General features: G+C 44.4%; 1 protein-coding gene across 3 annotated transcripts in view; it reads left to right on the plus strand.

Annotated features, from left to right (window-relative positions):
* Positions 1–953: 953 nt before the first annotated feature.
* The window catches only part of TLK1 (tousled like kinase 1), an 80,663-nt gene continuing 66,910 nt past the window's right edge, over positions 954–14,706 (plus strand). The window contains exon 1 of one of the 3 annotated variants that reach the window (XM_077319736.1): positions 954–1,625. In XM_077319736.1, coding sequence (XP_077175851.1) covers positions 1,451–1,625 — 175 coding nt within the window. In that variant the 5' untranslated portion in view covers positions 954–1,450. Of the gene's footprint in view, positions 1,626–1,740; positions 1,762–1,858; positions 2,011–14,706 lie in introns of those variants that run through there. The other 2 variants (XM_077319739.1, XM_077319738.1) reach the window with 2 other exon arrangements.

Below are 14,706 nucleotides of genomic sequence, written 5' to 3' on the forward strand. Positions count from 1 at the left end.
GTGAGCCGGCGGCAGAGTGGCAGGGCAGCCCCTGAGGCAGAAGCCGGGGAGGACGGGGAGGAGCCATGGCCCGGTACCAACTGATCCCTGGATTGGTACCGGTCCCCGAACTGGGGGTTGGGGGCCACTGCTATAGCCTAAGGCTATAATCTTATACACCACTTACCACAATGAGGCTTACGTCTGAGTAATCATGCATGTGGCTTGTAGTGTAAGATGTTGGTTCCCAAATATGGTGTAATATGGATAAGTGATAGGCGGGAACAGAGGGAGATTTTCCAGTTCTGCACAATGAAATCCAGCCGCAAAAGCACGTTACAAGCGCAGCATCCAATGTGTGCATAATATGGCTAGGGCACATTTTGGGCACAGTGCATAATGCACTTCCAATGCACTTTAGATGCAGATTTTCCTGTTCCGCACAGGAAAATCCACACTTAAAACTTACTGTCCAACATGTGTGTAATGAGCATAGCTGTGCAAGACTGCGACACCTCCAACTAGTTGAGAGACTGTGGACCACTTTCTTTTCTCTCCCATTTTCTAAACAGTGGCTTGAGAGGATCCAGGCCAGGCCGAAACGACGGCGTGTTAATCTTTTCACCCCCCATGCAGCCATTTGCCCCGGTGAGGGGACTACGGTGGCCACCGTGGAGGTGGCATTTCCTCACCCGCAGGCGGGAAAAGAATCCATGTCGGAAGACAGTAGGGAGAGGGGCGGCAGTTCCCCAGGCGCGTCGCCACGGCCTCCTGTGGGGCGGCTGCAGGAGGCGGAGCAGGTGCCCAGGCCGACTGCGTGTGTGTGCCCGCCTGCCTTCCTCCCTCCCTCCCGGGCGGGCTGTAGGGGCCGCCGAGATGCGCCACAGAAGCGGCCGCGTCGTCGGCGCCGCTCTCATCCTGGGCCAGCGCGCCTCTCTCGCGCCCCCTCTCCCTGCGCGTGTCTGCGCGCGCGCGCGCGCGTGTGTGTGGTGGCCGCGCGGCTCCTCCTTTTCCTCCTCCTCCTCCTGCTGCTGCTGCTGCTGCCCGCCGCCCTCTTCCCTCACGGGAGGGAGGTTAGGCTGCGAGAGGCTTCCCCTCCGTCTCCAGCCTAGGCGGCCGCTCTGAGGCGACGCAGTGCAGAGGTGTGGGCAGGTGGCGCCGGGCCTCAGCGGCCGCGGCTTTTCCCGCCCCGTCCCCTCCACGCCACGCTGTGTGTGTGACAGAGAGAGGGAGGGGAGGGAAGGGAAGGAGGGGGGGTCGCCGCCGCTGCTGCTGCTGCTCCCGCTCCCCCCCCACCCCCCGGCGCCCCACCCCCGGCCATGACCGCGGCGGCGGCGGCGGCGCTGCTGCTGCTGGTGCTGCCGGCTGTCCCCCCCGCGCCGCCGCCCGCCCGCCTCTTCCTCTCCGTCTCCGTCTCCCCCCAGCGCTGCTGCCCCCGGCGGCTGCCGCCGGGCTCCAGGAAAGTAGCTTGATGAGTGTCCAAAGTAGCAGTGGAAGTTTGGAGGGGCCGCCATCTTGGTCCCGGCTCTCCACGTCCCCACCGAGCCTGCAGGGCTGCTTCGCGGCGGCGGCGGCGGCCGTGGCGGCCTCAGCGGCGGCCTCCCTGCTCCACCACAACGCGCCGCCCGGGAAGCCGCTCCAGGAAGGTAAAGGCCCCCGAGACCGGCCTGCCAGGCAGAGAGGGAGGGAGGGAGGGAGGGAGGGAAGGAAGAGGGAGGAGAGGCGCTTCTCCGCTCTGCCTTCCTCGGGGAGGCGAGGGAGGAAGATGACTGACTGGCGGAGGTAGGGTGGGGGGGGGCGGGAGGGAGGGAGAGGGGAGAGGGGGGGGACGGGCCTTGGGGGGAGGGAGGGGCGCGGTGGTGTCAAGAGGGGCCGCGCCGCCGCGCCTCTGCAGCCGCCCGCCGCCTCAGGCCAGTCCCAGGCTTGCGGGGCCGAGGGCAAAGGGAAAGGAGGCGAAACATGTCTTCCCTTCGCTCGTGCATCCGACTGAGGCAGGTCTAGACGACACCCCCCTCCCTCCACCTCTTCCCGGTAATGCACGGGCATCTAAAAAAAGAAAAAAGAAAAAGGGAGGGGGAATCAAGGGGGCTTCCCCAACCACTCCCCCGTATTTATTTGGACCCCCCCCCACCCCTCTATTGCTATGTCGCCTTAATTCTACTGTTCCAAAGACTGGGGAAAGGGGGGTCGTGAGGAATGCCTTCCCACCTCCGTGACAAATCCTTCGTTTAAAAAAAAAATTTAATTGTCTTTTTCAGTCGATATCTTTTTTGGGGGGGAGAGAAAGGGCATTAAATGAAATTAAAAAAAAAATTTTTTTTGCTTTCGGTTTTTGAACTCCCCGTTTCCGTATCGATTTATTCTTTTAATGCATGTATATATTGTGAAGTGGAGGGAAAGTGGGGTGCTGTTCTTTTTTTGGGTGGTGTTGGTGGTGGTGGGAATAATGATGAACGTGGCTGTTGCTTAAAAGAGTGGGGGAAGGGTTGAGTCGTTTTGGCATCATGGAGGTGTAGGATGGTGGGGAAGAGACAAAGATCGAGGCACTTATTGCTGCAAGAAAGACACTTTCTTCAGCCATTGGTTTAAGACAAAAGTGATGGAGACAGCGTTAAAAGCCATCATGGAATGACTGCAACTTTCTCCTTTTCCTCCATCACATCTTGGATGATTTTTTCCCCCCTCTTCCCTCCCCTTCCCCCACCCCTCCTGTCTTAGAACGACAGTGAGAGAGCAGGGTGTTGTGGGTGTTTGCGGGGAATATCTGTATGAAGGTTATGTGCAAACAAGTCCTTTATATTGGCCATTTTTTCCTTGTTCCTTGCGTTAAACTATGTTGCCACAAGATGTAGCAATTATACAGTGTATGAACTGATCAAGGTTTGTAGGCTTTTTTAAAAACTTAGAATTATGGTTACTGAAAGATAGAGGGGAACTTTCATACATCAACATATGGTATTCTGGTGGAATGAATGTTGCATATTCATGATTTTTGGAACGTGGTGTCTCTTTGGCGGTGGTGCTTATTTCAGCGCGTTGAATAGCTCTCCTCTTTTGTTTGTCTTGTGACTTACTGCAGAAACTTTAAAACTTATAGATGGTATTTTAAATGTTTTGGGGGATTTGTCGCCTGCATTCTGAGAATTCGAAGTGCGAATGTAGCCTCTCCACAAGCAGGTTTGCTGTTTTGTCTAAGGGTTTTAAAACCTGGCAGTGCATAATGGAAGTGGTGTGCCCTCTTTCTTCATTCCAGTAGTTGTCAGACTTGCATCACTCCTTGTCACTTTTGCACACGTTCCTAGATAGGAAGCTGACAATAGGAAGCTCAGAGATTGGCATAAAAGAGCTTTAGAAAGAAAAAAAAAACCTGAAACGGCTGGATTTATGGCATATGTTAAGTGGTTGGCATTTTGGCCCTGCCTATTTCTTTGGAAACTGAAGCTCTTCAGGAGAAGATGAAACAGTTGTATATCAGTTTGGACTAAGTTTATTAAGTCTTCATGCAATAGTGCTTAACATCAGTATGGTGTAGTATATGCCACATAATGTGTAACATTATGTGTAACATTATGCCAGGGACTTTTTAGGTAGATGGTTTTACAGTATCATTTACATTTTTTTACTTCTTTTAATGTTGCATTAAATGCTCAGCTTCTGTTTGCATTTTCCTAGTGTGCAGAGTTTATGTAGCAGCTAAGCCTCACTTTTAAATGATAACTTGCGTAATTTAATATTTATCCCCCTGTGCTGACATATCAATCTGTGTGGTTTTATAAACTCTCCTTGCAAGGCCATCATGGAATGTAGTGGTGTTGATACTCTTCTAGAAGAAAACATGTCAAGATTTAATTGTGTTTGGAGAGCTAGAAATATTTCCCCTAGTAATATGGAAGGAATTTGCATGTCACATGAAATGCTTAATTCACCTCTTGCCATTTTCCATGCTCTTCTGTGTGTCTTCCTACCTATTTGCTTTTGATTGTCCGATTTAAAGTGAGATTCTACTAGTCGTTCAGAACATAATTGTCAGTCAGTGTTGGGCATTCTGGAAATGGGCAGTGTGCACCCTCAACTTTCTGCTTTGACTTCTGAAACAGCTGGAAAAAGAGCTGTGTCAAAGAACGTGATAACAGTGGGCAAACACTCAGGGTCTCATAAGGGTGCTGTATTGGTTTACTAAATCAATGTTGTCATCTGAAAGAGCTGTCTGCTCTGTCCAGACCAGGGGCAGTCAAACCGCGGCCCTCCAGATGTCCATGGACTACAATTCCCATGAGCCCCTGCCAGCATTTGTAGTCCATGGACATCTGGAGGGCCACAGTTTTGAGAATGGTTCAGGCATTTGTCATTTTCTTGGAGTACACTTGTGTTCGGACCAGTTGTTTGGAAGATGCAACTCCATGAAGGGTGAGGGGGCTCCATGTATTATCCAAAAGAAGAATAATGTCTTGCAACTGAAAAGCTACTAGGTATAGTAAACGGCTACCTTGTAATTGGAGCTGAATGTGAGGCCTTCAGACTTGAATGGAATAGACACACTGTTGGTTGCATCATTGTTCAGTGTTGAGAATATGTAGAACCACAGGTCAAAATGGAGTCAACCAAGGTGTGCTGAAGGCAGAACAACAAAATTTTTGGCGCTGGAATCAACTTTTGGCGCTACAATAAACAAACAATATATTTCTCTTTACAGAGCAGCCAGTACTCCCAACTTTGGTCATAAACATTTTAAGTGCTGCTTTTTGTCATGTTGGAAACTTATCTGATGTATCACCTTTCATGGGTGATAGGTATGTTTTTTGTGACACAGCTTCAGTTAATTTGCTGGATTTGAAATATGTCCTTTGTTTCCATATAAGATATTTAGTTCTGTTCTTGATGTAAGCAGGCAACGTCAGAGACTTGGTTTACTACTTGGTTTGGGATTGAGAAAACTTACTTTGTGCCCTGGGATAAGACTATTACTTGATGATATTTTGTAGGTGAAATCTACCTCTTTAATTTTATGCTAGATACTGATCGATGAAGTTGTTTTCTCTTTATAAAACGGTTGGCGTTTATTAATTGTATTCATATTGAGATAACTATGACAGAGAAAGCGATCACATTTACCAGCACAGCAGAGTTACACCCTGCGAACTTCATTAAAGTCAGCAGGCTAGTAAGAGTGTAATTCTGCTGCGGACTGTAGTGTTGATGTTGTCAGTAAAATGACTACATACCCTAAGTAGTGTCTGCATAGTCCAGCACTGAGATGTAGCTGCTAGAGTTAATGATAGTATTTTAATTAAAAAAAAAAAACCTTTAAAACTTTTTTTTCTTTGGCAGTGTGGAAGGTGGGGTATAAACATTTTAATGAACAGATAAATGAACTTCGTACTGCAGACAAAATATACTAAAACCGTTGCCTGAGAACTGGTTGTTGTTGTTGTTATGTGCGAAGTCGTGTCTGACCCATCGCGACCCCATGGACAATGATCCTCCAGGCCTTCCTGTCCTTGAGAACTGGTACCAGCTCTCAAAACTGATACTTCCCGGTTCTTGCAATCAAGACTTTGGAGATGATTGGCAGGCTTGGTGACCACAGCAGTTATATTGCCAAGAGAAGAGATGCAGATTTTCTAGAAGTATTAATGTGGCAGGAAAGACCTATTTTGTTGGTGTGCTTTTTGTGTGGATTTTTTTTTTGGGGGGGGGCAGAAATGGAAATATTGCAATAGTTTCTAGTATCTAAACTTTTATAACTTCAAGTAATAAACATAAAATGCAGTGTGTATAACTTGGCACCTAATTAGTACATTTATGAAATGGAGACATATCAGTGCCTTGGTTTTTATTCAGCCAGTAATGACAAATATACTTATTGTTAGATAAGGAGCAACCAGCTGACCAATCCTAAAGTTCTTATGCGTATCCTAGTTTTTTTTTTTACTAAGGGAAATAAAAACAGAGGCAGAAGTACAAACCATGAATAAAAGGCAGTCTTTCAAACTTATCTGAAGTTAGAAGCAGTATTCTTTCTCTGACATCCGTGTTATTCATAAACAGAAGAAACAATACAAAAAACGGCTACACTTGTTTACCCTGACAGCTGTGGTAGCAATGAGCACCCTCACATGCCTGACCCATCTTTCAAACTGCTTTCAACTCTGCAGGGGTTGGGCGTGGACTCCTGTCTATCCCAGTTTAACATACCAGAATTAAGGACTATCATTTAATCTGGTTGTTAAGTTAAAACTTTACAACAACATCAAACTCTTCAGTATTGTCAACACATATCGTAAATGTTGTGACAACTGCGAGTCAACTTAGCTACTCAAAGCCCATATCATGTCATTTAAACAATTAATAATCTATCCTTGATAGCACTACACTCTCAGGTTTCTTTCTGTAATTGAAATTGGTTTCTGAAGGATCAATAGCTTCTGATCACAGCTGTTAATTTTGCTTCCATATAGATTCCGATCCTCTCCCCCCCCCCCAGCTTTCCCCAGTTTTTCTTTTTGGGAAATGGAATGGAAAAATTGTTTTCTCAGTTTATCCCTCCCCCCAGATGTTGTATTTTCTTCTTTGGTTTGTTTTGGTCCTAGGATAAGGTGACCAGATTGTCCCACTTTTAGAGGGACATCTGGGGGCACCTGGCAAATTTTACTTATGTTGAAATTAAAATATATATATTACAATACTATTTTTTCGTTCTATGCGTTCTATAAAAATTTTTGTTGCTGCATCTAGGCCAAATTTTTAATCAAGGACCTCCCCAGTCAATGGTGTCCTGCTTTACCAATGTTAAAATCTGGTCACCTTATCCTAAGACTTTACATTTCTAGGCAAATTAAACCATTTTTTCAGCAGGCATTGCTTCTTGCCTCTTTATCCAGTTGGTGTAAAGTGCTTGGGCTGGGAGGGATGTGGTAGAAGAAGACAGGCCATTACTTACCTGTCCCTATTTCCTGTTTGGAATAAGAATAAAATATTTTGTTAGTGATAATGAATAATTATAACATTAAAAAAATGCAGAGGTGCCGATTGTGAAAAATATATCAAATTCATGTTAAACAGGTTAAATAGGATGAAAATCAAGTTAACATGTATGCTCAGATATGTGCAATGCTCTGTGATTCTTATATTTATTTATTATATAGTTGTGCCCAAATATTATAATTAAATGGATGTCATAGGTTAAAATATGTAATTAATTGTGGTAGCCTTGGAGTTGGAGAAATATGAAAATAAGTTCTGGAAGAATATTGTATAGGTGCAATTCAAGCGGGTTGGTTTGAAGCAGCAGAACAAATTTCAGTTGCACCTTTGAGAAAATTTTATTCAAGGCATCAACTTCCATGTCTAAAAGTGCTACTGGACTCAAAATTTGTATAAGGGCAAATTATTCAGTAGTTGGATTGGGTTTGCAACCTGATTTCATATTTTGTTTTTAATAAGTGAATTGTGTTTGTCTTAAGTGCCGTCAAGTTGCTTCCAAAATATGGTGAACATATAAACTAATGACGCCCAGAATGTCTTATTGTTAACAGTCTTGCTCAGGTCTTGCAGAGTTCGAGCCATGGTTTGTTCGAGTTAATCCATCTTGAGTTGGGTCTTCTTTCCTGCTGCCTTCAGTTTTTCCTAGCATTATTTGTCTTTTTCCAGTGACTTTTGGCTTCTGGTAATGTGGCCCAAAGTACAATAACCTCAGTTTAATCATTTTAGCTTTTAGGAAGATTTCAGGCTTGATTTGATATATTCTATATCTTTTTGTCATTCCATAGTATCTGTGTGTGTTATCTTTAAGAATAGCCTACAGTGGAGGAAGTCAATCAATTTTTATCCAAAAGCCCTGGGTTTTCCTATAGTACTTGAGATGAAAACTCAACTTTTACACTTCATGTGAGAGTTTCCTCATTCATACAAACAACTCCTGTAATTCATACAAATTACTCCTTTGTTGTAGGCTCCCTGTACCTTGGTACTGAAAGTCTGCTGCCTTAAGTATTGGGGAGGAGGGGTACACGTATTACTCCTTAGCTTAAACTTTTGACATATTATAATGATAACCTAATGTCCAAAGATAGATCACCTCAACTTTTCTGTAACCATGTTGTACAATTCCAGATACACTGTAAGCTTGTTACAGTATACGCTTGACTCCTGTAAGCAAGATCTACAACCGTTTCACAGAAAAGTAGTCCTAAGATGCATCTAGAAGGTTGGGTGACTGTTGCATGGTTGCAAAAGCATTAATTACTATTTAGTTCTGTTATGTAAATTGCTGTTTGAAACTTATGAAAGAGCCAGTATTCAATGGATATAGCTTTCTGTAAAAGGGCAGGATATGCTGGATAATGTCAGACTGGATTGGGGAGGGATTCAAAATCTCCCACCTTGAGGTAGTTGGAAGGAGTCTGAGATACTGATGTGGAAAAATAAATACTTACATGGCACTGCTTGTTTTTGGCTGGAATTCCACCAATGTTGCCTGATTGTTCAGCGCACTGATGCTTGGCTGATTTTACAAGTAACCTGCATTTTTGGCTCATGGTCATTTATTCCTTTTCCTTATGGCATTTCACAACCTTCTGTGTTTTGTGTTTATTTTAAAGACTCTTTGATAAACCTGTTAGCACTTTGCAAGCTCTGCGTAGGTTACTTCGTAAGAAAAAGATCTATGTTTACTAACTAAATTATTGTGCATTGAAAAACTGAACCATGTTAGTATAATTTTTTGTCTTGGAAGTGTATGGCCAGTCTTTTCTGTTCGGGACGTTAAATGTTATGTTAGTGCCTTGTGAAGTGGTGAATTTGAACCTAGGACCACTACACTGAAGTGACTAGAGAGAAATGCACTGAAACCTTGTGTATGCATTATATCTCAGTTTGCAATGTGCTTGACCAATTTAAAGCCATTTTCTTGATACCGTGATTTGAATAAGACCACTGCTCTTGTGGACTGGCTATAAATACATCTCTTAGGATATGAATATAAGGGAGTCATCCTTTCATTGCATTAATGTTTAGCGTGCAGATGTAGTAGTATATATGTATTCTGATTTCGCCTTACTGTTGGTGAGTTGTAGTAGACGTTCTGTCACTCCTTCCAACTTGAGCACATACAGTGGTACAGCTTTGATACATCTTTAACAAGTTTCTTGGAACTGTGTTTGAGATTGTGATACGACGTAACTTAATGGTTCTCTCACTCTTTGAATTGTTGAGGCGTCAGTAGCACATTTCAGATACCATATGGTATTCGACTTCTAGGTATAAGCCCAATCACTGCTATAATATTAGATAGCATAGTTGGTAGCATCATGAGATGCTACCAACTATGCTATCTAATATATCAGTGGTCCCCAACCTTTCTGAGTCTGGGGACCGGCAGGGCAACTGCCCCGCCCACGCATCACCCATGTGCGCCCCGCGCCCGTGCATCACCCATGCATGGCTGGGTCGCACATGCGCGCATGCGCCAGGCGCTGCCAAATTGCACATGCGCGGCACTTCCGCAAAAGTGCCGCACATGCGCGTTTTTGGCTGTGCATGGCATGTGTGCGCATGCGCGGCCCGGCCCTGATTCCCTCTCCCCGCCCTCCCGCAGTAAGAAGCTTCCCGGGCTGCAAGCTTGCGGCCGAAGACGTTTTTTACTGCGGGGGGGGGCGGGGAGAGGGAGCCGCCGCCCGGCGCCATGGCCTCCACGGCCCGCAGGTTGGGGACCACTGTAATATATGAATGAATTCCTCTCATGATGCTACCAACCATGCTATCTAATATGTCGCATTTAGGTTATGAATGAATGGCCTCTTAAATTTATTTCAAATGAAGGGTTGACATTTCAGCTGAGCTTTTTTGCTTCTGTCTAACACAGTGTAACTTTGCAAGACTATTTTAGAAAGTGTTCCAACTCCATTGGTGACTGACGCACTGTTTCCCCCTGAACCCTACAGTAATACAAAGAAGGACAAAGCGGCATGTCATCAATTCACTTGCCTACTTTCAAACAAGTATCCCTCCCAGTGAGGAACCTGAATTTCCAACAGAAATCCTGTTTATAGGTTAAACCTACCCTAGGAAGGAAAGAAATGATTTTCATTCTATGTTAGACTTTTGCACGCAAACACTTGTAGCACCTTGCTGTTGCAATCTTCACCGAAGCCTGAGCAATCACAGTACCTCCTTTCCCCATAGTTAAGGGACTTCTATCCCATGGGATTGCTGCAAATAGTCTTTCGCTTCAAGTTTTTGACACATGCTGTAGTACTTGAAAGGCAGGATCAGTGGCTACTGCTGATAATTGGCAGGTCAAGTCTACTCCAGTCTAAGTAATGTCAGTAGACTTAGACTGGTGTAACTCTGCACAGGGGTTTTAATAGAAAATGTGTAAACTGGGGGAAAGCATGCTTGAAGGCTACAGTATATTCCATGCTGTTTCACTTAATTGAGCTCTCCCTCCACCAAGAGATTTCAGACAGGTACAGCAGACATAGTTAGCAAGAACTAAAAGAAATAGTGGTTTTCATTTTGTTCCACTTCTTGAGACACTGTACACAAACAGCCACATCCAAATCAGTAAAATGGGGTGGATACGATTCTGCCAGTTGATTACATCTGAATGCTTAAAAATCAGTGTATTTTTTTTTTATAAAAGTTGGTTTAAGAGTCAGTCTGAATGATAGACATTAAAGTCCATCCTTGCAATCTGTTAAAATAAAAGATGACCAAGTGCCAAACGGCTGCTTTTCCAGGTAAAATAGATCCACATAAAAAAATGAATTATCAGGTTAATCACAATGCCATGAAATGCTGGGCTTTCAGTTGGACACAGGGACTAGCATATCACCAGAAGTGCTAGGGCTTAGGACAGGGGTAGTCAAACTGTGGCCCTCCAGATGTCCATGGACTACAATTTCCATGAGCCCCTGCCAGCGAACGCTGGAGGATCTCACTCTTGAAGGATCTCACCAGAACTATTTACTGAGCAATTATGCATTATCTTGTGCTCTAGTGTTGTCCTTGACTAGTTGAACTCTGCCATATAGTCATTTCTCATATTGGTCATTCCTAATCAGAGGAGTCATTTACTTTCCATCTGGTTGTGAAACAATTTTGCCTAGTAACTGCCATCATTTGTTTCTGGAAAGTTCCTAACACTTGTTACAACTTGGTCTTCTGCTTGTTTATTTGACCATAAGTTCAACTTAGTTCTGTCAGACTTGCTCCCAAAAAAGCATGCACAGGACTGCAGTATTCGCATGATCTCTTAAGTGGCTGCTATTCGTAAACAGCCATACAGGAAACGGTTTTCTAGATGTCATGACCAGAAAGTGCTGGTTGTATGCAGATTCTGTTTGGTTGCGCATGTATTTCGTTACCCTGTAAATGCATGTTCAGAAAGGGAATTGATTTCAAAATGAGGAATTTGATTTAAATCTATTTTGGAGTTGGTTTAAATCATTTAAATTTAATCTCTCCTAGTTAAGATTAAATTACTTTTCTTGAAGACCAATTTAAATGGTTGTTGTTTGATTGTTTTCAAAGTGCCATAAGACTGGGATATTCTTGAAATGTCAGTGGGTTTCCTCTCTTGGCACTATTAATTAAAAGTGAGGAAAAATGAAGTGAGCCTTGTGGGTTGAGCTTTTAGCCAAGGGAAGTCCAAAGTGCATCCACAAATGTAACATTCTGAAAGGAATAGTTGCTTCTGAACCAGCACTCCCATAAACAAAATTATGTCAGAGTTTAACATTCATCTTCAAGATGCCCCAGGACTATGGGTTTGCATTTAAACATAATAAAAAGTAGTTTGTAAAGAGTAAGAAGTTTTTGGGCTCATGCACTCATTCCCTCATCATACTGTTTAGGGCAGGAGTAGTCAAACTGCGGCCCTCCAGATGTCCATGGACTACAATTCCCATGAGCCCCTGCCAGCATTTGCTGGCAGGGGCTCATGGGGATTGTAGTCCATGGACATCTGGAGGGCCGCAGTTTGACTACCCCTGGTTTAGGGAGTCTTAAATGAAACTGCAGTGTGTTGTCATCATGACATTGGCTGTTTTAACAATCTGTTAAACCTGTTTGTTTCTTGTAAGGTAAAGTTAAAGATATCCCCTGCGCAAGCACTGGGTCATGTCTGACCCTTGGGGTGACACCCTCTAGCGCTTTCATGGCAGACTCAGTACGGGGTCTGTTTCTTGTAAAGGTTAAAGGTATCCCCTGTGCAAGCACCGAGTCATGTCTGACCCTTGGGGTGACGCCCTCCAGCGTTTTTATGGCAGACTCAATACGGGGTGGTTTGCCAGTGCCTTCCCCAGTCATTACCGTTTATCCCCAGCAAGCTGAGTACTCATTTTACCCACCTCGGAAGGATGGAAGGCTGAGTCAACCTTGAGCCAGCTGCTGGGATTGAACTCCCAGCCTCATGGGCAGACAGCTTCAGACAGCGTATCGCTGCCTTACCACTCTGCGCCACAAGAGGCTCAATGTTTCTTGTATGTAAACCTAAATTCTAATCTAAGCCATAGTTTATGTGTAAGGCTGATAAATTCTGGCTGCTGCTACTTCAGGGAATGACATCTGCATACAGTGATTGTCCTAATTCAGGCTACTTGTTAAATCAAGGTTGAGCTTGTTTATCTTAGGTTTTGGTATTGTTCTTGAGCTGAAAAGTCGTGTGTTGTGATTGGCTGATCAGAAGCTGCATTCTCTGGTTGTGGTTTGGCTTGATGTTTGAATTAATAATTGCTGCTGTATTGTGTATGTGGAAATACATGTGTGACTGAGTGCATAAACACAAATGCAGACAAGCAAAAGAGATTTTCGGCTGCATCAAAAGGAGTATAGTGTCCAGATCATGCGAGGTGATTGTACTACTTTACTCTGCTGTGGTTAGATCTCACAGAGTACTGTGTTTAGTTTTGGGCATCACAATTGAAGGAGGATGTGGGCAAACTGGAGCGAGTCCAGAGGAGGGCAACGAAAATGGTGACGGGTTTGGAGACCAAGACATATGAGGAAAAGTTGAGGGAGCTTGGTCTGTTTAGCCTGGAGAGAAGCTGACTAAGAGGTGATGTGATAGCCATCTTCAAGTACTTGAAGGGCTGTCACACAGAGGATGGAATAGAGTTGTTTTCTGTTGCCCCAGAAGGTCAGACCAGAACTCATGGGATGGAATTAATTTGAGAGAATTTTGGGCTAAGTTCCTGACAGAGTGGTTCCTCAGTGGAACAGGCTTCCTTGGGAGGTGGTAGGTTCTTCTTTGGAAGTTTTTAAGCAGAGGCTAGATAGCCATCTGATAGAAATGCTAATTCTGTGAATTTAGGCAGATTATAAGTGGGTGGGCAGAAAGGATTGTGTAGGTGCTTGGCTCTTGTGGTCATACCCAGCATTCTTCAGGTGACCCTGTAAGTCCCTTCCCTGGAGGTCCCTTCCAACTCTATGATTCTAAGCTACTGAAAACCACAGTTTGTTTGTGGCCAATGTTCTAAACTATGCTTTATTCAAATGGTGGTTTGGTAGTGGTATCTGAACTGAGCTTTTGTTCTTGTTGCAATATATTTAAATGAGCTTTTTAGAGCCTGTCTTGACATACACTACTCCCTAGTATCAGCCCATTCATATATGACAGGGTTCTTTTTTTAAAAAACCTAATTAGATGTAGAGAAATTTTCAATTCACAGGAAAAGTATCCCCCTTTTAAAAACACACACTTTTAGGAAAGGTTGAAATGTTAACTTTCTAAACTTATTTTACTGCTTTAACATTTTGTTAATGTTTAACATTTGTTAGCATATAAAACAGTGTTATTTGTCATATTTATGGGATGTAAGCCTATAAATGCTGTATTTTCCACCAACCGAATTGCAAATATAGCTAATATATTTAAGAGAGCAAGGTGAAACTGCTGCATGAATGCTACCTGAGCGCACAAATTTTAACATTTGCAATCTGAGAGGTAAAGAAGAAGCATGTTTTATAGTTAACAAAGATCTATTATTTGGACAGTTTCATAGTCACAGTTGTACTACCAGCATATTGGGCTGTCCAATTAAGCTTCTAACATCGAAAGCCTGAAATGTAGAAGAATTGGCTTTTATAGCCCACTTTTCCCTACCCAAAGGAATCTCAAGAGTGGTTTGCAATCACTCTTCCTTCTTCTCCCCACAACAGATATCCTATGAAGTAGTGGGGCTGGGATTGCTCTAAGATAGCGGTCCCCAACCTTCTTGTAGTCGGGGACCGCCTCCGAGGGTGGGAGAGAGCCGGCGGCCCGGCCACAGCAGCTGTACGTAAACGCGCACGCGCAGTTGCCGCGCATGCGCGTTTTCGCCACTAGGTGGCGCTAACACGCATGCGCAGAACAGCCGCACGTGCGCGTTTTCGCCAGCAGGGGGCGCAGACACGCATGTGCGGCGGCTCCGCGCATGCGCGTTTGTGTTGCTGACGTGCCAGCGGCCGCGCCTGCCTCTTTCCCCCCCTCTCGCTGCGGGGGGGGGGTGAAGGCAGGCGAGGCCGCTGGTGGCCTGGTACCGGGCCGTGGCCCGGGGGTTGAAGACCCCTGCTCTAAGAGAACTGTGATTGACCCATGGTTACCTAGCTGCCTTTATGTGGAGGAGTGGGGATTCAACCCTAATTTTCCAGATGAGAAATCACCCATCTTGTCACTACACCATGCTTTTTTTCTTAATTGTTGCCAAAATTATTCATGTTTAAACAATAATATATATGAAATGTGTC

The sequence above is a fragment of the Paroedura picta genome, chromosome 2, assembly GCF_049243985.1.
Source record: "Paroedura picta isolate Pp20150507F chromosome 2, Ppicta_v3.0, whole genome shotgun sequence".
NCBI lineage: Eukaryota > Metazoa > Chordata > Lepidosauria > Squamata > Gekkonidae > Paroedura > Paroedura picta.